This window comes from Chrysemys picta, chromosome 25 (assembly GCF_011386835.1).
Source record: "Chrysemys picta bellii isolate R12L10 chromosome 25, ASM1138683v2, whole genome shotgun sequence".
NCBI lineage: Eukaryota > Metazoa > Chordata > Testudines > Emydidae > Chrysemys > Chrysemys picta.
The window spans coordinates 10,790,847-10,812,804 of NC_088815.1; the positions used below are offsets into that span (position 1 = coordinate 10,790,847).

General features: G+C 50.2%; 1 protein-coding gene across 6 annotated transcripts; it reads right to left on the reverse strand.

Annotated features, from left to right (window-relative positions):
- Window positions 1-1,213: 1,213 nt before the first annotated feature.
- Window positions 1,214-21,511, reverse strand: MIER2 (MIER family member 2). Of its 6 annotated transcripts, none has more exons than XM_005281130.4 (13): window positions 21,378-21,511; window positions 16,504-16,591; window positions 15,882-16,033; window positions 14,926-15,111; window positions 14,116-14,239; window positions 13,150-13,256; window positions 12,410-12,479; window positions 8,577-8,728; window positions 7,855-7,936; window positions 7,602-7,696; window positions 6,904-7,031; window positions 5,653-5,789; window positions 1,214-4,710 (listed from the first exon to the last, which is right to left on the reverse strand). In XM_005281130.4, exons 1-13 carry the CDS (start codon window positions 21,384-21,386, stop codon window positions 4,235-4,237), a joined length of 1,806 nt encoding a protein of 601 aa, XP_005281187.1. In that variant the 5' UTR covers window positions 21,387-21,511; the 3' UTR covers window positions 1,214-4,234. The 6 variants fall into 6 exon arrangements, with proteins under 6 accessions (XP_005281187.1, XP_065434663.1, XP_005281189.1 ...); XM_065578591.1 differs by having other exon boundaries at window positions 6,928-7,031; window positions 14,926-15,051; window positions 21,378-21,509; XM_005281132.4 differs by having other exon boundaries at window positions 14,926-15,051; window positions 21,378-21,509.
- Window positions 21,512-21,958: the final 447 nt, after the last annotated feature.

Below are 21,958 nucleotides of genomic sequence, written 5' to 3' on the forward strand. Positions count from 1 at the left end.
TCATTAGGCGCCTAAAAACTGGCCCCAAGTCCCTGAAGCTGGATTTTGGACCAAGACAGGAACTGCGAGCTCGGCCCTCTAGACTGTGCAATAGCTCTCCTGCTTTGGGGACGCACCCCACTGACCGCATTGCTACCTCAAGTGGGTTGCGATACACGTTGCTTACAAGCGTGGGGTTGGGTTTCTGGGCAGCCACACCCACTGCTGACTGGGAGAGCTGGAGCGCTTCAGCCACTGTTTAATTCTGCCCCAGGCTACAATTGTTCTCAGACTCCCCTCTCCCATGGATATTCAACCGCCCCTTACAGCCTGCAAGGGACGGCGCAGGAAGATTGGAGACAGACGTCTCAGCTTCCTCTTTATTCGCCGGGAGGCCTCCACGCCAGCCAGCACAGCTGTCCGCTGAGGAGGCACCAGGCAGAGGGAGGGCCTAGCTGTAAATCCAGAAGTGGGGACACCTTCTCTTGAGGGATGGAGTGGCAGAGAAAGGGTTAAGAGCTGGCAGGCATCCATTTTTGGGGCAGGAGGTGGGCTCACTGTTCCAGGACCTTATCTGGCCACCTTGCTGTCTTATTGTAATAGCCCACCGCACAGGAGGCAGCATTGCCTCGCAGACAGAGCATGGGACTGGGATTCAGGAGACGTGGGTTCTATCCCTGCCTCTGCTACTGGGTGACCTCACAGTCCCGCTCTGTGCCTCAGTTTCCCCATATGTGCAATGGGGATAATGATACTACCCTCCCTTCTAAAGTGCTTTGAGATCTAGGGATTATTATTATTATTATTACTTTGATGGCCCCAGTCATGGTAGTCTCTGGGCCATCGAATTAATCCCCGCAGTAACTCCCCAGATACAGCACAAGTGAATTTGCAATCCAATGTGGCAACCCGGGAACAGAGCACCCACCCACAGCTGCAGCCTGTTAAGATTAATCGTCAATGTGCCCTGAAAAGCATTAAATCCCCCTAGCAAACAAAGCCACTCCTCTGCCTAATATTTCCGGGGAGCGCTCTCTCCACCAGCCGCACGCACGGGGCTCATCTCCTGGTAACACGAGCGCTGGCCTGGGGAGATGCTTTGCAACTCTCATTAGTGCAGAGCAGCGAATAAAAGCCAACAGTCCCTCTCGCTGACAGCTCGTCCCCCTTTTTGCTACCAGCGCCCAAAGGGCCAGGACAGCCCAACGCCTCCGAAAACAAGACGAGCTCCCTGTTGGTTTTCAAATCCGATTTTTTAATTAAATAAATAACGGCGAGGGGTTTTCAAGGCAGTATCACTTCACAGTGCGGGGCCTCCGGGGCGGGAGGGGAAGAGTCCGGCATTGGGGGTGGCTCAAAGTAAATGTGCTTCGTGAGAAAAACTAAACCAAAAGACGGACTCCCTCTCCCCGGCCCTTTCCATCCCTCCCCGGCCAGGGCGTGAGGAAAACGTGCCACGTTCGCTTTAAGCCCCCGCTCAAATCTGTAAACAACATTGAAGAATATAAATAAGAGACATTTCCCCCCCTACCACTCGTTAGGACTCAAAAATGAAACAAAATGAAAGAAAAAACGTTTATCACTTTCCTCCAATGTACCGGGCTGTTGGAGGGGTGCTGGGAGCTCCCCCCTCCCTGGAAAAGCCTGAGAGCTTCCCCACACCTTCCCCCTATCGCTCCTTCTCCTTTCAGAAAGGAAAGGCCCCCAAAAAGGGAATCACAGCCCGAGGGGCTCGGGCCAGGCGCAGACAGCTCACATTTGTGTCCCGTCTCCAGCAGGCGGGAGCAGTGGGTGGGGAAACTCCCCTGAGTTAGCGCCTCTGTCTCACAAACTGTGTGATCAAGGCGGCTGTACTTTGGAGTTTACCACCTCAGCTGAGCCGGCCGGGTCCCTGACAGAGCGGGTGAAACAAATCTGGGGTTTGGGCAATGTGAGACAGGGCCTGCTTCTACATCGCCACTCCCCCCACCATCCCAGTGCTCAGTGGGTGTAAAATACATTGTGACAGTAGCACTTTCCACCCTCTTCACGCTCACAGTGCACAGGTGAACACTGTTCAGGGGAGGACCCAGCCCACAATGGCTGATCATGTCATTTCAAATCAGCAGCAGGACTAGCTTCAGGGTGGTGGTCTGAAGGCAGTTATTTAAGAAGAAAAAAGGAAAGCAATTGGATGAAGGGTGTTTGTCACTGGAGTCCCCGAACGGCAGGGAAATGTGTGCCTGTGACCATGTCCACAGCACAGAGTACAGGCACTGCACATGGAGCCACATGCCGCCGTGAAAGGCTCCAGTACGTGGGAGCTGCCAGAGCCCTTCCCCGCGGTGGGGAACGGCTCTGGCAGCAGGACGCTACACTGGTAAGAGTAGCGGCGTAGACAGGGGAGGCGCTGTCTGGGTGGGCAGACAGCTGCGTTGGGAATATACTATGGGGGCTGAGGCGTGTCTGGCACGCTACACCACTTCCCTCAGCGGTGCCTCGCTGCCTACACTGCCATGTATAGCAGCGCTCGCTGGGCGTGCAGTGTGTGTACTCTACACACTGCCGTAAGTGTACACGCACCACGGGTGTGCGTGCGCTCCTGGAGGAGCGGGGGAAATTCAGCCAGCAGCAACCCCCGAATCCGGATAGCGCCAGAGCAGCTGAGAGGTATCGGGCTCCTGCAATCCACAGACGGCCCTGTCTCGTTTGGCACTCTCCGCAGCGGCTAACGTCCCTGCTGCCCTCGGACACCATCTCGGTCACCTCAGGCATGTCCCTCGCAAGGGTAAACACATTCCTGTCTCTTACAAAATAGAGAGTTTCTTTACATTACATTTTTGAATACCAGGGTTGATGCCCCAGGGGGCTGATGCATGAGCATGCCAGGGCTGTGTGCCATGTGCTCACCCAGGCTGGCAAAGGAGATGCTCAGGGTAGGCAAGCTGTCCTGCCAGGGGTGAGTGTCAGATGCTCGGATGGGCTCCTAGGGCTGAAAGCTCTCCTTTCAGGCACACAGCTATGCGCCTTGTGCTTGCACAGGATACAAGGGATGTGCCCAGGTTTGATGCACCGGTGAGGGCCATGTGCTTAGCACAGGATCGGTGGGCTGGTGCGCCGACCTCCTGGGTACATATACCATGTGCTCAGAGGCAGCCCACTAGCTACTGTTTCAATTTCTGTAGAATTCTAATGCAAGTCCCAAGATCCAACTCACTGATCACTACCTACCCTTTTCCCCCAGCTGATCGATGAGTTTGGAACCAGTCAGGCAGCTCCTTCGGATTTAACCCTTTTGCAATGCAAGCAAGGATCTTACAGATCACGTCGCCCACTGCCAGCCTGACTAGAAACTCCCTCTGCTCCCAGTGCAGCCTCATCCCTGGATTCGGATTCTCCACAGAGCAGCACAACCAACGGTTAAGTGCTGGGAAGGGAAGGAGAGCGGGGCAATGTGCAGACAGGCTGCCCTCCCTAAATGTTACTTTCCAAGAGCTGAGGCTGTAGCCAGAGGTCTGGGAGGGGATGGGACAGGCTGTTTCTCATCTGGACCTGGCAGTGGAGAAGACAGACGGACGCTGATGGCGCTCTAGGTCTGAACACAGTCTCAACACACATGCCTGCCCCCAGATTAACAAATCAACAGGCACGCTACAGCTGTTAGAAAAGAAAAGGTGAGAGAATTACTTCTATTGCAACACAAAATGCGAGGGGGAATGGCCGCGCCTGTCCACCCCCTCCTTCGGCACAAGCACGCCCATCTCTGCATCCAGACGGCCCCTCCAGCCTGGACTGACTGTGCTTCATGTCACTTTAACTAAGCACATGTACCTCCGGTTACATCCTCCGTCCCAGCCCCCAAAGTGCCCACGACACGTCCTCATCCTCAATAACATCCCACTGTGCAACCAGCCTACCCTAGAGAAAGCGCCCTCTGTTGGTGTCACTGGACACTTCCACCGTCCTCAGGCCAGAGGCTGTCTGAACTGCATGGTGCTGCCTATGGCGACACTGGGGGGGCTGGGCTCATGGACTCATCCCCCGACTAAAACCTCCCATCAGCTTTGCGCAGGTGTGTCAGACAGCACTAAAGCAGAAAGGTGTTTGGTTTCACTGTAGCCTTGGAAGGACAGACGCCAAAACATCAAGGAGGATGGAAAGACAGATTCCGACCGACAGCTCCAAACTGGCCCCGTGGAACACGGAAGCCCAGGGAATTCACTCAGTCGGGTCAAAGTCGTAGCTCGGTCTGTGACAAGGTCAAGACTGGAAATTCTCACTGTGACAAAGGCTCTGACCGAGCCACCGGCCCCGGGCAGGCCTGGTGAGCAGCCAGGAAACTATTTACATCTCCAATGCCGATGATGCCAAAATCTGTGACCGATAAGGACACTTGAGCAGGGGACACCAGTGCCTCTGGGTCCCTGTCCAAATCCACACGGCCGGAAATTAAAGGCAACCCCTCGTTAATGTCTCCGGGGAGAGTGAAGTCCATAGTTATCGTCTCGCCGGAGCTCTGCAATGTCTCCTGCTTGTCTGCCAGGCCCGGTCCTGCCGGTGGCAGCTGGTAAAGCCCCATTTCCGAGGGGTTCACTGGATGCCGCGTGCAAGTGGCTGAGATGCCGCCCGAGGACGTGTCCTCTGCAGGGTCAAAGGAACAGTTTGTCTCTGAGGGAGTGCTGCACTCGTAACCCTGGCCTGATTCGCTCATGCTGCCCAAACTGCATGCTGCGCTCTCCACGCTCAGAGGCTCTGCACGGCACAAGGGGCGGAGGAGGAACAGAGAGACAGGGTGAGGAGAGCAGGTGAGAGAAAGCCAGAGTGAGTCCATTGTACACACATGCAGATAACACTGTACAGGGTCTTATTCACATCCGCGGACCAGAACCCTCTCGTTAGACTGTACGTGGCCATGATCACTCGCTCCTTCATGGTATCGGCCGAGATCCATCACAGTTTATCACTGTTATTGCTACTGTTTGCCAGAAGCAGGGAATGGGCAACAGGGGATGGATCACTTGATGATTACCTGCTCTGTTCATTCCCTCTGAAGCACCTGGCATTGGCCACGGTCAGCAGACAGGATACTGGGCTGGATGGACCATTGGTATGACCCAGTATGGCCGTTCTTATGTGGTTCCCATGTGTGGGATGCATGTGGGGAGGCGGGGAAGAAAGTTCATTTTGGGGCAGGGTGGGGGAAACGACATCAGTGCTTCTATGGAAATTCAGATGATCCTACGATGTGACTCTCCAAGATGCGCCTGATGCTGGGAACCCCCACCCCCAAACACACACCAGGGTGTTTGCCCCGGATGTGGATACGCAAAGCCCCAGGTTTGTTAGGAGATGGTAAGAGAGGCAGATTATTCCCCACTCCTTTACATTCTCCCCAAAGCTCCCCCTTAGCGCTAAATTCCCAAAAGCGGTTTCTCAGCCTCATGCTCTGACAGTGGGATGGGCTGATTTAGCGAAAGACAAGGCCCCTCCCTTAGCCCTGAGCCCTTTCCTGCTGTGCTGGTGTCTGCTCAATGGTTCCCCCAGGACCTGGTTCCAACCAGGGGAATTTAAGGAGCTGCGATAACAGGTGCAAATCTGCAAATATGCCATGGGGAGTCATGAGAGAGGACAAACGGAAGCTCCGTACCCCAGAGCAGTGGGAAGGAGAGGCCTAAAGGAAGGCAAAGGAGTTACCTGCACTCTCAATTGCCAGGTGATCTTGATTGAAGTGAGAGTCCAGGCAGCTGGTGGCAGAGGGAATCGGTGGGGAGTTCCGAGAGCGGGTGGCATTTTCCGCCTCGGCCCCGTCCAAGTCGTTATCCACGTAATCCCTGCAGGGGGAGAGACGATGCTGTGACCATCCACTCTGTGGGGTTAAGCAGGTGGGGGAAATCAACAACCCTCCCTAACACACTGCCATGGGACAACGCAGGAGGTAACGTGGATGTTCTCAGCACCCCGCACAGGGCACAATCAGCAACAGGCTTGCTGTGCGGAAAACATCCTTCCCCTCAAGGTCTATGGGGCTCCTTCTGTTCCTGCATGGGCACAACCCCTCCTGAAACCAGTGGAGCTAAACCAGTGCATGTGAAATCAGAATTGGGCCCTCTCAGGTTCCAACACTTGCTGAACTCTGCAGTCCCAAAGAACTACACTTCTCTGCCTCCCACAGTGAACTCAATGGGCAAACACTCTCCCCAGTGAGCCGGCCACTGCCCAGAACTGCTGTCACAGCCTGTGCGGCGTCAGCGTGCTGGCAGACAGAGCTGGGTGGGAAATGGCTTTCCGGTCCCTGGAAAACTGTCAAGATTTTGAAATTTTTTCTTATCCCAAAGTGGGACAAAAGGTCAACATCTTAAAAACATTTGCTAACCAACAAGCCGGGAAATGTTTGGGGTTGGGTCCAGAGTTTTGTTTTGACATTTTGTTTCAATTTCTACCTTTTTTAATTCCAAAAAATGGTTTTTATTATAATGAGCTTATAGTTCTATCAAAAAAAAAAATCATTTCAAACAAAACCAGAATTTTTCGGTTAAAAAATAAATAAATGCCAAAACAGGACGTTTTGACAATTTTGAAACACGCCCCCCCCCCTCCAATTTTTCGAACGGAGACACTGGCCCAATCCTACCATTTCCCACTAAGTTTCAGTTGTGATTAGTTGTTTTCCAACAAAAAACATTTCCTGGAAAAAATGCCCACCCAGCGCTATTGGCAAACGGCTGCTTTCCTTTGTGGAGGGACAGTGGGCTACCCTCTTTATGTGCGTCTATTGGCCTGCCACCCCCCAGGACCCTCCTGACTAGAAGATCTTCCATCTCATGAGGTTTATGGCCGGGAGCGCCATTTTAAGATCAAGGTCCCTGAAGCAGGGAGTGGGGCGAGACAGGGAGCCTCGCTGGGAAGTAACGTTTACTAATCTTAGTCTGAGAATATTCCACGCACGTGGCTCCAGGGTGGAGGACATACTTCTTCCTTCCGAAGCGAGTCTGCTGGGTGAAGTAGTCATAGCGCTCCGACTTCTTCCACATGTAATAGTACTCCACGCACTCTCCCACCGACCGGGTGCGGACCTACAGGGAACGATTAGTCAGAGTCCCTCCATAGAGCCCCGAGGGCTTTACGAAGAGTCAGTACCATCACCCCACTTTGTAGATGGGGAAAATGAAGTTCATTCAAGTGACTTGACCCAAGTTGCACGGTGAGTCAGTGGCAGGGACTGGAATCTCCTGACTCTCAGTCTTGTGCCCTATTCATTGGGCTACATGGCTCCACCTTCATCCCGAAGGATCCCACTGAACTCTACAAACGACCCACACCCTGCAATCACTGACTCCCAGAAACATCGCAAGGGTGAAGAGCGTTTGCAAAGCACTTTGAGATCCTCAGCTAGCCAGTGCTAATTATTAATAAATTAAGCCTTGCAATCTCTGATGGAAATCAGTATTGTTTTTCCTGTAGTGCAGACGGGAGAAATCAAGCAGTGAACAGTGCTGATTACATGCACTGGACCCATGCACTCGACAACGGCCACACAGCAAATCAATTTCCCCAGATTAAGTAAGGTTTAGTATATTTTCCCAGCACTAACATGCACTCCTGCAGCTCCTCTCAGTCTGTGACCCAAGAACATGCCTCTTTACCTTGTTAGCTTGTATAAGATGGAAGTTTTTTCCGTGGACTCTAAACCCGTGTTCAAAGTTTCTGCATTCTTCCTCGCTCCAGGCACACAGCTCATCTGCAGCACAAGGAAACAGGATGTTAGGAGTTCCACAGAACCCCCGGGTTACTGAGAGACAGACAGACAGACACATTCAGGGACTGCTGGAGTTGCAGAAGGAATCTGGACATTTGGGATACAGCATGCAAGAGAATCTAAACACTTGGGTCTCTCACCTCTGATGACCTTCACGTTGAATCGTAATCTCCGCAGTGCCTCTTCTGCATTGAAGTTACATTTAACCAGTTCATACAGAGCCTATGCAATGTAATAAAGAACTGCTGATTACATGCACTGGACGCGTATACCACTAACCAACTCAGCTGTAGATCACTGCATCTGCCCAGACAGCATATTCTCTTCTGGAGCCACCTATCTACACCGCCCCACTTCGACCGTCAGGAAGGATTGCTCCACAGTTCGAGGCTCTAAATGATAAAGCACGGGGCTGTCCTGGGAGGAGCCTAGAGACAGTAGGTGTGCATGTGTCCTGAAACAGCTGTAATTAAAATACTAGTCTGAACGGGCCGGCTCAGCAAATGGTGGCAACACAACCCACATGGAGTATTTGAGGCAAGTCCCGAGCGCTCCTTTTGCTCCTCAACCCAGCGGGATGCAGTAGAAAGCAGCAGGCTCGGCCAGAAAGGTTCCCTCTGTCTGATTCTTGGAGCAGCAGTGATGGGCCCCAGAGGGAGATGTATCAGCTAGAAAGAAGGTCTCATTCACCCAGGGTCTTTGTGAGAGCCGCTCCCTCCCCTCTGAAACAAACAAGTGATCAATTCTGAAACTCCCTGCTGACACTTCCTGCCCCCATGGCCAGTGCTACTTGACTTCTGTCCACAACACTGAGACAACAGAGAATTTGGTGACTGCACAAAGCCCTGGCTCCCAGGCTCACCTGCTCATTGTCCTTCACCATCTCTCCTTCTGGCAGATTGGCACTGGAGACCTCGTCCCACCTCCGCTTAACTGCTCGGTACAAGAACTCTTCCACCTCCCTCTCGGGGAGGATGTTTGGGTCCCATAGCAGCTGATCTTCATTCTCGTAGGCTATTGGGAACATCAGGGCATGTCTGAAATGAGCTGGTCAATCAGAGAGCACCCTTGCTTTCAAGAGGTGGGCTGTGGGTGGATCAGAGAGGAAGTCTCTGGCTCCAGCCTGGCAGTTATGGTCAGATGGGAAGCTCAAGCTGCGAGTCCTTAGATCTGGAGCCAGGGTGTTTTCTCTCCTGAATCTGGAGAGTGTAGGGCTGCTGAGCCCAGATTCCCCCTTTAGTCTGATTAGCCCAAGACTGCTGGCTGTCAGAGCACAGGGAAGGACTCTGTTTGCTCAGGCCTTTCCTGAAGGGGCGGCTGGGGAGACTTTTTGAGGCTCAAGACTTCTCTAGGCTTATTAGAGGACATGCCAATTGATGCATGTGGTTTTATAAGGCCAGATTCTGCAGTGCCCCTTCCTGCACTGGGCATAGGAATGGGAGGGCAAAGGTGGCTTTAAGCAACCACTGTTTCTGTCAAATTCTGGCCCAGGCATCCCCCTAGCTGCTCCCACTCTCACACTTTAGCACACGGCTGTGTATTGTGCTCTAAGAACATAAGAGCGGCCATACTGGGTCAGACCAAAGGTCCATCTAGCCCAGTATCCTGTCTTCCGACAGTGGCCAATGCCAGGTGCCCCAGAGGGAATGAACAGAACAGGTAATCTTCAAGTGATCCATCCCCTGTCACCCATTCCCAGCTTCTGGCAAACAGAGGCTAGGGACACCATCCCTGTCCATCCTGGCTAATAGTCATTGATGGACCTATCCTCCATGCACTTATCTAGTTCTTTTTTGAACCCTGTTATAGTCTTGGTTTTCACAACATCCTCTGGCAAGGAGTTCCACAGGTTGACTGTGAGTTGTGTGAAGAAATACTTCCTTTTGTTTGTTTTAAACCTGCTGCCTATTAATTTCATTTGATGATCCCTAGTTCTTGTGTTATGCAAAGGTGTAAATAACACTTCCTTGTTTACTTTCTCCACACCAGTCATGATTTTATAGACCTCCATCATATCCCCCATTAGTCATTTCTTTTTACAAGCTGAAAAGTCCCAGTCTTATTAATCTCTCCTCATATAGCAGCCGTTCCATACCCTTAATCATTTTTGTTGCCCTTTTCTGAACCTTTTCCAATTCCAATATACCTTTTTTGAGATGGGGCGACCACATCTGCACGCAGTATTCAAGATGTGGGCGTATCATGGATTTATACAGAGGCAAGATGATATTTTCTGTCTTATTATCTATCCCTTTCTCAACGAGTCCCAACATTCTGTTTGTTTTTTTGGCTGCCGCTGCACATTGAGTGGATGTTTTCAGAGAACTATTCACAATGACTCCAAGATCTCTTTCCTGAGTGGTAACAACCAATTTAGACCCCATCATTTTATATGTATACTTGGGATTACATTTTTCCAATGTGCATTACTTTGCATTTATCCACATTGAATTTCATCTGGCATTTAGTTGCCCAGTCACCCAGTTTTAAGAGATCCTTTTGTAGCTCTTTGCAGTCTGCCTGGGACTTAACTATCTTGAGCAATTTTGTATTATCTGCAAATGTTGCCACCTCACTGTTTACCCCTTTTTCCAGATCACTTACGAATATACTGAATAGGACTGGGCCCAGTACAGATCCCTAAGGGACAGCACTATTTACCTCTCTCATTTCTGAAAACTGACCATTTATTCCTATCCTTTGTTTCCTATCTTTTAACCAGTTATACGTTCACAGCAATGCGGGCAATTGTTTAAATGAAAACAAAGCAAACAGAAACTTGCAATGAACTAAAACAACAGGCATGAACTAAAACAACATTTCTATTCAGATATAAGGCTTGGTAACCACTGGCACCTAATATACTTTTTGTTTATTTATTTGTTTTTCAAGACAAAGGGCTTGATTCTCCTTGGCCCTTCACCTGGCACATTCATTTACACCAGGGCAAAGTGAGTGCAGAGAAGGTGTGGAATGCCATCCCCTTCTGATCTGGTTGCATTTTACATCCATTTTGCACTGGTGTTCACAGGAAGCATATGGCGCAGGACAATGGAGAACGTGACCCAAGATCTATGGGCTGAGCACTCTCAGCTCCCATTAACTTCAGTAGGAGCTAAGGGCACGCAGCACCTTGTAGGATAGAGTCCTAAATTTGAGCTTAAAACTAGTAGGAAGTGAACCCTTTAAACTAACTTGCCCAGAGTCAGCCTGGCATAGAGAATGAGGGAGGAAGTGAGTCATTTCTAGAGAGCAGACGCCCGGCTAGCACTCTGCATCTCAGTTCCAACGAACGGGGGCAGAGTCTTGAGCTAATAAATGATTGGACACAATCTGGAAAACCAAAACATTTCTCTGCTTCTGAGAGATCCGATCTAACTGGAAGTTGTGATCAGCACTGGGGATTCTGTATGAAAATGTAGAGATAAATGGTATCTCTTGCCAGTTTGTGAAATACAAATAAAATATCACGGCAAGGCATTAACTTTTCTTTGGCCATGTCTGAGACTCACATCCCCAACTTTGCCAAACTCAGACCAATCCATCAGAAATTTCACATGCTTGATATCAGGATTTTTCAAGAAAGTTTTGAGGCAAAAAAGACAAAGAGTTTGGCAGACACAGAGATTCAAATATAAGACCAATGGAAGGGGAGAAGCAGAATCCATCTCTGCATCCAACTTCTGAACCCACAATAAGTTCCTGTTGATGATTATTTGTGAGAAGTTCGGAGGGAGGAGGGGAGAGAGTAAGTAAATTCTCAGTCTAAAAACTTTGTTCACTTGGAATTAAGCATGAAAACAATCTAACACAGTTGTTCAGGAACAAAATCAAGAGAACACTGTAGTTTTCTAAAAACAAAACCTACCTCAATTAGAAAGCCTGCAAAGTCAAGGTTTTAACAAAAACCCAAACACCGAAAATTATGGAAAATAAAATAATCTGAAAAATCTTAATTCTGCTGCACTTCACTGCCCTGAGAAATGCCAGAAACATAGAGACAATGTGACCCTCAAAGAACACAGATGTCTATAAGAACATATGGACGTTGAAGATAGACAAATTCAGAGTAGAAGTCAGGAGCAAATTTTTAGCAGTGAGGGTCATTAACCACTGTGGTTGAGTCTCCATCACTGGCAATTTTTAAATCAAAACTGGATGTTTTTCTAACACATCCATTCTAGTTCCACCCCAGCTACTGGACTTGAAGCAGAAATAAATTCAGGGAAGTTCTATGGCCTGTGTTGTGCAAAAGATCCGACTAGATCACCACAATGGTCCCTTGAAGTCAATTAAACTATATTATCAGAGACTCCAAAAATTAAAGATGCCTTCATACGCGATCTTAATTGTAACCTTGCAGTGATTACAAACGGCCAGATCATGTAAAGCAAACTGCACCTGGGTTTGCATTGCAAACAGCTAAGACTGTTGGCTCTTTTAGGGCCATGCACAGTCCTGTGTAAAATACTGGATCACACTGTGAACTGTCGCACATTGGCGACAACTAATCCACCACCCTTTTCCTAAAAGCCCCACTTCTGTTTGGAGGAATGAGTATTGTCAGACATCATATCTAGAGATACAAACCTCAGCGACAGAGCCAACACTCTGTCAGCGGCTCAGATCAGTGGACCCCATATCCAGAAAAGATGCAGCACAAATGTTACAATCAGAGCAAGGAAGGGCTCTCACCTTTTTCACTGTGCCTGTTGAAGTGGAGGATAGGAACAGCAGCCTGGTACTGAGGTCCAACCATGATCTCCTGAAAACCATCACAGAGAAGAGAATTATTACAAGATTATGTGTTTGTACTAGAATCAACTCAGGGACCTGGTGATGAACGGAACTTAACCTGCCTCACTAAACACACTGGAGGACCACATTGTCCGTGTCCACTCTAGGGGGATCCCTCCTATTCGTTAGAACAATTATGAAGGGGTTTTCAAACAAATTACAGTTTGCTGACCCTGTGCTTTTAAGCCTGGTCTCAATGCTGAATATTTATACCAAGACCCTACATCATCTAAGGCTGCAGAGAAGAAGATGCAACAGGGCTTCTTCAGCTTGCTGCGTGTCCAAAGAGGAGTCTACTCTCCTCTTCCACAAGATCGTTCTCCAAAGACCCATCCTGGGCATGCAACACTAGACCTCACCTCTCCTACGCTACGAGTTGCAGTTCTGAATTTTGAGGTACAGCATCCCCCTCGCTGTGAGCATAATCTCAGATACAGGCTGCACAGGGCATGTTTTAAGATACGTCTGCCATGGCCTTGCACAGAATGTAAGACCCAGAGTACGGGCGCCTGACATTGAGTTCCCCAAGAGGCACCCCGGGGTTGGGTCTCGTGGTTTCCTTGAGCTGCTCAGCTTTCTCACACTTGAATGCTGAGCATTAGCCCCCCAGGGAAGTGCGGTTGGCTCGGATCACTTACCTTCTTGCACTCGTTGGATGGGATGGAGTCCTCTTCGGAATCCTCTGCCGAGGAGGAAGCACATGGAGAAGAGCAGGGCTCTTTGTCTTCATCAGCCAGGAAGTTTGCTTTGAAGAAAGAGAAGTCACTTGTTCAGTTACAAGATGGCTAACACCCAGCCTCAATACCTCTAGATTCTCTCTCCTTCCCTCATTTCCCATCCTGGAGTTGTTTTGAGCCTGCTCCATTTATTCAGAACAACTTACCCAGATTCTCTTCTTGCCACATGAGCAGTGATCATTCAGCAGAGCCAAGGCTCCCAAATTTTGCAGGATTAGGGGTAGAATCCCAATCAATCACTCCACACTGAGTTCTCCCTTGCTTTGGCTCCCTACAAACCCCCATTATTAAAGTCCGAGGAACATAGGAGTTGCCATACTAGACTGGACCATTGGTTCTACTAATCTGCAACATCCCCTTCAAGATCAGACCACTGTCCTTCTGCTCAGGAATTCTGCCTGCTGTCATACCCGATGAGACCAATGGTCTCGCTACTCTGAGAGCGGATGCTGCGGAGGGAGCATCTGGCAGCGATATTTCTCAGGAAGGCAAAAAACCTCAACATCCCGTGCACTTCACCAGTTGTGTAGTTGCCCCAAAAGTCCACGCTGGGCGTGTAACAGAAGTTCTCACTGCCCTGAGGCTATGAGCTGCAGCTGGAGAGAATTGCTTCCTGACCCTACAGCTGATCAGTTCACACCCTGAACCATAAAATTCAACTCCCCTTATCACTACAGCCTAATTCTGTCTGTGCCTTGCAGTAACATCAGGAGGGCTGAGTTTATCTCCAGGTCCCAGGACCAACCTCAAAAGTTGCTACTTCAGGAATTTCAGTAACCAAAAATTTAAAAATTATTTTAAAAATTGGCCTTTCCTCCTGAGCCACCTCCAAGTACAAAAGGTCCGTTAGAAATCAGGGACACATACAGCTAGGCTGGTTTGGGAAAAGGTCCGACGCATCGTGGGACGTGACGGACGGAGTCAGGTCGTCGGCTGAAGACTGCGTCTCCTCCTCTTCTTCCCCTGAAAGCAAATCCTTCGCTATTTGTTCCTTTTAACAACAACAAGAAAGTGAAAAATGTTTTTAAATTTAAAAAAAAAAGGGAGGGGAGGCCTAGAGTAAACCATCCCTGGCCAAGATCCCTTCCTCCGTGCATCTCCTCCACCCCACAGGCGCTTCCCTTAGACCTTCCTTACCCACACCCCCAAAAGACTGTTTCCTTACAGGCCCACTGGGAGAGTCAAGAGGAGAGTGGCTACCTGCAGATGCTACAGGGAGAAAGGGTAAGGAGCACTTTCTGCAGAGCCCATCCAGAGGGGGTGACTTTCAGAGGGGCTGGCAGGGAATAAACTTTCAGTGGCTCTTATGCAGAGGGGCAGGACTCCTGGCTTCCCTGGGAATAGAGGGTGATCGATTCACACCACACTCAGAAGAGGAGGGATCTACACTCCAAACAGGGCTTGTAGTTTGTTGCTCTTTGTAACAATTACTCTTTCTTTTGTCTCCTCTGAATTTCCTGTTTGTGTTCGCACCTCTGCAGCTGACATTCCCTGTTGCACTTTGGGATCGGTGGGTTAGCCAATTCCCACCTGCTGGAATTCAAAAGTCTTCAATATACTAGACCCCTGAATGAGGGACCCAGTAGATGCTTCCTGTTCTAGACCCTACACCAACCTGGGGTGCACTACTTGATCCCCTTGCTAGTAGCTAGCACGTGACAACAAAGTTGCCCTTACCTTATCCAGGGTCATGTCCGGCAGGTTGCGAGGGATGTCATTGCTCTCGCTGTCCTGCTCCGAGATCGGATCAGATGCCTCATAGCCGTAAAGTGCAAGCAGCTCCTCGAATGGCATTTCACTGCTCTGAGCGAGAGGAGGACAAAGCTTCATCAGGAATGGAACAACCACCGAGTACAACACCAGCTGCAGTAAACAGAGATATGCAGAGGCAGTCAGGGCAGCTCTGCTCCCCTGGGGGCTGGCTCTGATCTGTCTTTGGCGCTGCTCTATGATCCAGGAAACCAAAAGGTATTGACTAACGGGGCTATGACAATCTGTATTTCCCCCAGCTGTGGACAAACCTGGGAAATTATCCCAAAGCAACAGATTCAAGGGTGGCTTTTTTACACTGGGTTTTCATGCTGGTGAAGAGGTTCCAGTTAACAGCCCTGGAGACTAGTTCCCTGTATTTACCCAGAGAACAGGGCAGCACAAAGGTCTCATATGTAATACCGACACTGACCTGAAGGGTCAGTCTCTGTCAGAGAAGGATGCTCACACTCCACACCCTACTGAATTCTTGGCCTCTTGACTGCCCACAAGGGAGCCAATAGATACACCAGTGTTTTCTGAGAAACTGACACCTGTCTAGCATGAAGTGGACAGCACAGCAACGACTCATTTCACATGGCCCAGAGAGCCAACAGCTTTTCGTCACCAGGGATGCAGACTGGATTTGAACTGGCAACCAGAGTGTGGAGGGCTCCGGGGCTCATGACTGGTCCCTTGGGCAAGCTGATCCCTCACATCCAAATGTCAAAGTAAGGCCTTATGCTTAGGAGACTTAAATATAATGCACAGCCAGGCGATCTCCCTGAGTGCTGGCCCAGTGGAGACATTTCATCTCAATTCTCTGTCAAGATAGACAAGAAATCCAACAGATAATTCCCCTTCCCCTCCCTTGCTGCCTTTACCTGAGATGCACTGAAACTCTTTTCCAGCTCTTCTAAAGACTTTTCTTTCTCTTGCGTATCGTCTTCCTCCTCCTTCTCTTCTCGTACACCATAGTTCTGTGATAGGATCTCAGCTAGGGTGAATCGGTGGTCAGATGAGCCCATTGATACAACTGCAGGGATTAGAAAGTTGGCCATTAGCCACGCTTGACCCCAGATCACAGCAACAAAATTTGGAGAGACTCCGGGCTGGTCTATCCTACTTAAGTTGATGTAACTTACATCTCTCAGGGGTGTGAAAAAGACACTCCCAAGTGACGTAAGTTACATTGACCTAAGCGCTGTCCACACCAGCGCTATGTCAGTGGGAGACGCTCTTCTGCCGACATAGCTTCCACCAGTAATTATGCCGACGGGAGAGCTGCCTCCTGTCGGCATAGCGTGTCTTCACCACATGTAGCGCTGTAATATAGACTTGCCCTCCAGTGTGTGTGTGTGTGTGTGTGTGTGTGGGCACATGCACACGTGTGTGCTTAAGTTCATGGGCATGCCCAGAAGATGTCAGGGGGAAGAGACTCGGTGGAGGAGAAATGAGAGTGGCGTGGGGAAAAAACAAACATAAGCACACTCAAGCTGTTGGTACCTGCTGCAGTCTGAAGACCAGGCTCTCCAGGACATAGGTTGTGGGCTGGGTACGGAACCACCCTCGGACTTTGCCTGCCGACCGAGGCCTTCAAAAAGAAACAAACATGGATGAGAAAAAGTATCAGGGGGTAGCCGTGTTAGTCTGTATCCACAAAAACAACAAGGAGTCCGGTAGCACCTTAGTCTTTAAGGTGCCACCGGACTCCTTGTTGTTTTTATGGAGGAGAAACATCTTCCTAATAATGTGACACATCTCCAGCCCCCAAATGCAATTCACTTAGTTTAAAAACCAAGTAAAAAGAGATTCTGATCAGGTGTACTCAAGGAACCACGCCCCCAAGCCTCCCCTGCCCTGTATTTTTCACATTCCCTTCAGAATCCCTAAGTGCGTGCATGGGTGCCTCTTCGTCATCCCATCACTGATATCTATTCTCTCACCAGTTTATTTGAGAACCAAAGTCCTTAGGACTTATATTGCCATGAGAGGAGATTGTAGCCTGCTACAAACTTTATTCTAAAAGCAAATGGCCCTTTTGTTTGAATGTGGCACTTCCTTAAACTCTGAGCAATCCATCAGGGGTAGAATTAGAAATTATCTGACCACCAAGGAGGACATTTGACCACGTGCTTCCCGTCTTCCCCCATTCCAAAGCACTTAAAAGACTCAGAATGGTCATGAATGGCATTAACAGCTGAGCAGGTTGGGAGGAAATCCAGTGGTTGCAAGCAGCAAGGGTAAGATAGATAATGGATAGGACAGGTGGATGTGAGTGAAGGCATCTGCTTTCCGGCAGTCAGTGTTCAGTCAGAAGTTCAAGCAGCGATGTGGGTTGAAGTCCAGGTAACAATCCAGAACGCCTGTTATTTCTGGATTGCTGTATATTTGTTAGGTCTAGGAAGGGAGCAAATGAGTAATCAACTGACTCAATCACGTTGACTAAGAGAGCATCATAGCTGTGGAACAGAACTGTGGTGTCAGTCCCCAAACTGGCATTACTACATTTTAATTAATACATATCATGGCCCTGATCCTGGGAAGTGCTTAGCATTCTCAACATCCATTCAGTCAATGAGAGTTGTGGGCATTCAGCACTTTGCAGGACTGGACTTCAGTAGCTTATTTTGTTAAGAAAGCAAAGCATCAGTTGAAATCAAAATGGGAGACCCTCCCTCCCCCACTCTAAATGGGACAAAGTCCATATTCTCACTCACACACACAAGGCTATCCAGCCAGATATCAGGTTGCTGGCTTAGAACTAATGCCTCCAAGTCTTAAACAGGTGTAAATCTGGTAGTAGTGCCGGTTATTTTGTAGAAATAATGATGGTGATGGTTTTTTACGACTGATGACCTAGGAGGTAGCGGGGTATTGTCATGAGAGATCCAAGAGCTGAAGCAACCTTGGAAATACTGCTCCTTTGTCTAGGCACAATGCAAAGAGAATGCCTTTAGCCTCAAGTAAAACATGCAATGTGTATTGCAATTCACCATCCCCTAGTGTCTGATTATAGAGCAACAAAATCCTCTTGAGACTAGCTTGGCTTCTTGCAGAAATAGCCCAGTACCTGTGTGTGCTAAGAGAAAGGAGGAGTTTTTGAGATAATAAAGGAGAAAGGGATGAAAAGATTTAGGACCGCCTCTGTTCTGAGATTGGACATTTCTGTGTTTTCTGCACTTGGGAAGATGGCTCCATATCTCAGAAAAGGGGGATTGATGGGGCATGATGAAGAACAAGACTATTTTAATAGATATCCTTCCCATAAATAACCTTGGTTGTATGAAGATGATCAAGGTGTGATCTACAATCATTCACTCTGTAGGTTTGGGCACATAACTCAATGTAGTCTCCTATTTCCTGAGACAATCTACTTACTGACTGTACTACCTCAAAATGTTTCAAAGATGAAAGTTTCTACTAAGTAATATTGTTCAGTTAACAAATGGTGGTTGGAAAAGATGTCAATCAGAACACTGGATAAATGAGGATACATTATATCGAAGACCATTAGGCGAAATGAGGAGTAACATTAGTAATAGTAAATAAGATACAAACTAATACTTATTAATATCTTCAGGTTAATGAGGATGAAGAAAGACTCAAAGCTGAAGTAGTAACAGGACATTACTGGACTTGGAAACTGCCTGTGCTGAAAATCACCATGAAGACAATGGTAATAATGAAAGTAACTCAAATCACAATGGTGTATGTGCATTGAGAAGGGACCAAAGAGATGGCAGGCAGAGCCAATGGCCAATTCTTACATCCTAACATAGACATGGATGAAGCTGGAGCATACAGATGGCCGATACCATAATTATTTTTGGATCTGAAAGACTACGTAACGGAAGTCCAGGCAGAGCCAAGCAATGGGGGAAGAAGCAAGATCAGACTCAAAATGTGTAGACAGTGACCGCGCGGAGGGAAATGTTCTTGGTTGAACTGAATGTTAATGGCATGCGATGTAAAATTATCTCTCTAAAGTTAGAGAGAGCTGCATCTGATGCTTAAAATCCTGTCAGGAAGGAAGTAGAAAACCCAACAGCATTACATGGGTCAGAAAAACTGACGTAGATGGCCCCAAGGTATGAATGGCTACATCTCAGTCAAGAATGGTACTTAGACACAATGATGTAGATGCTTCTGTCATTTGTAATGCTGATAGTTCTGATCACCTTCCAAAATTCACGGTGGTCATCTCAGGTTATTCCCATAGCGCCCGAGACGATGCTGAAGTTGGCTCTGCTCCCTGCAAAACTGGAGGGCTACCTAGATTGGCAACTTCTCGCTACACAAATTGCTGCTTCTTTTGCCTGAAACTGACCCTCCTCGCACAGCATTTATGAACACAGCCGCTGGCTAATCAGTCTTAAAAGACTCTAGCATCCCTTCCCTGATTCCAGAGTCAAGATTCCAGGAACTCCATTAAAGATACAGCAACCATGATTTTTCAGAAATGCAGGGATTTTTCCATGCAGTAGTGGATTTCATGCCCTGTCAAAGATGTTCAAGTGCAACGGTAATTGTGTGTATGTCCAGAGCACTAGCACAGAAAACACCTAAGGCAAGAACTATTCTCACAAGAAAGCGAGACAAAGAGAAAGAGGAGGGTTTCCCTTCAGATTTCATTGCTTTAATAACAGTGATGATTTTCCATGCCAGTTTAGGCCATTCCATGGCCAGGTGGAGTGTATCTATTAGTGCCGGCACATTACAGAACTGCTCCTTGTTGCTCCTGTCTTGTGCACATTCTTTGATGTTTTGGGGAAAGAGTGCTGTTGGCTATTTCCCATTGAGCAAAGGTGAATGTCGGAATCTCACTCATTTTGTAACCTCCACACAGTGAGTTTTTCTCTGCAAGTCCATACAATTAACTCTGGAAAAGACATATTAGGCCATCCGGCCCATCTTCCGCCCAGGTAACCATTGCTGGCATCGGTCACAATTTCATTATGGTGATCCCACATATAGCAAATCTGGTTTGTGGGATGTTAACTGGCCCCAAATTCCCCTTGGGATGCACATCTCATCACAGGGACATTGTCACAGTGCTCCGGGATGTCATCTCCATGCCATGTGCTGGGGTGAACTTCTTGATGCCGTGGTGAAGTCTCAAAATGATGTTTCAGAACAAACATGGTAATGCAACAGGGATGCTGCATCCAAGGGCCATTGTGATTGACAAGATGTAGTGGGGACAGTCTCCCACCAATAGCGACAACTCCCTGACGTGACATGTTGGTGCAACCGTTGTCGTGTGACATGAATGACCTCCTGTTGTGATGGAGAGGATGCCTCCATGAGCAGTGCTCAAGAAAAGCTCGCAATGCAACAGGTGGGCCTCTTGATGGCTTCTCAATGCTACTCTCCCAAGTCAGCGTCACAATAAGGATCTTGCAGTGTGACATCCCGATGCCCCATGCAACCGGTGTGACGCAACGGGGATGATGTTTCAAAGTGACATCAAGACAGAACGGGGGATGACATCACAGTACGATGCCCCAGCGTAAGCGTGGTAACATCTCTGCACGACACAATGACACACTGCACGAGTGCCAAGTGCCTCCCATTGAACCATCTGAGGCACGTGACAACCCTCCCCTACACCTCCATCCACCCATGCTGCCCTTCCTAGCCATTGCCCCCACGTTCTTACTCCATCCCCTTTTGCCCCAATGCCCCCTACCCCCAGCCGCCACCTCCCACCCCTGCCCACAGCTCTTTCTGCTTCCCTCCAACCTCCGCTGCTCCCCATGCCCACAGCTTTTGCTGCGCCTCTCCAGTCCCTGATGATCTAGCTTCCTCCTAGACCTCCCATGCCCCACAGCCCCAGCTACCCCCTCCAGCCCCTACTGGTACCCAGCCCAAGATGCCCTGGCTACCCTCCATCCCTAGCCCCATATGCCCCAGCCACCCCCCAAGTCCCTGCTGCCCCAGCTACCCTGCAGCTCCTACTTCCCCCAGTCTCAGATGCCGCCCAGCCCCAGCCCAGCTACCCCCCACCCCCCAGATGCCCCAGCTCTCCCTGCCCCAGATGCCCCCCCGTCCCAGCCCAGCTACCCCCCCACACCCATCCCTGCCCCCCCAGACCCTGCTGCCCCCTACTGGCCCCCAGCGCTTGATGCCCCAGCTCCCCCACCCCCCAGGCCCGCCTGTCCGGCCTGGGGCCTAGGCCACGGAGCAGCCTTCGGGCCCGGGGCCGGGGGGGGGGTCCCTATGAGCCCCCCCCCGGGTATGTGGGGGGGTCCCGAGTGGCGACCGCCCCTCCCCCGCCGGGGCCCCGCCCCCCGGCAGGGGGGCCCGGCGGGGTGATGGGGGGAGGTTTGGCCCCAGCTCTGCCCCCCCCCGTTCCCCCCTCCCCCCGGCGCACTCACCTCCGCCATGGCCGTGTGTGGAGCGGGGACGGGCGGGGACGGGCGGGGGAGCCCCGGATGCGGGGCCGCCCGCTCATTGGCTGCGGCGCCCGGGAGGGAGGGGGAAGGCGGCGCGGGGGGGTGTAGATGAGAGGGGGCGGGGGGGTGAAGTGATGGGGAGGGGGCACGTGGGGCGGGGGAGTCAAGGGGAGGGGGGGGTCCTGTGCGGGGAGGGGTTAGAGCAGGGGGTAGGGTAAGGGGCGGGGGGCTTGGGGCGAGGGGGTGAAGTAACGGAGGAGGGGGAGGCTGGAGGGGGGTTGGGGGGTCAGGAGGGGGAGGCTGGGGTGGGGGGAGGCTGGAGGGGGGTTGGGGGGTCAGGAGGGGGAGGCTGGAGGGGGGTTGGGGGGTCAGGAGGGGGAGGCTGGGATGGGGGGTTAGAGGATGGATGGAGAGAGCGGCAAGGGATGAAGTGATGGGGAGGGGTCAGGGAGGGGAAGGCTGGAGTGGGGGGAGGCTGGAGTGGGGGTTGGGGGGTCAGGAGGGGGAGGCTGGGATGGGGGGTTAGAGGATAGATGGAGAAAGCGACAAGGGATGAAGTGATG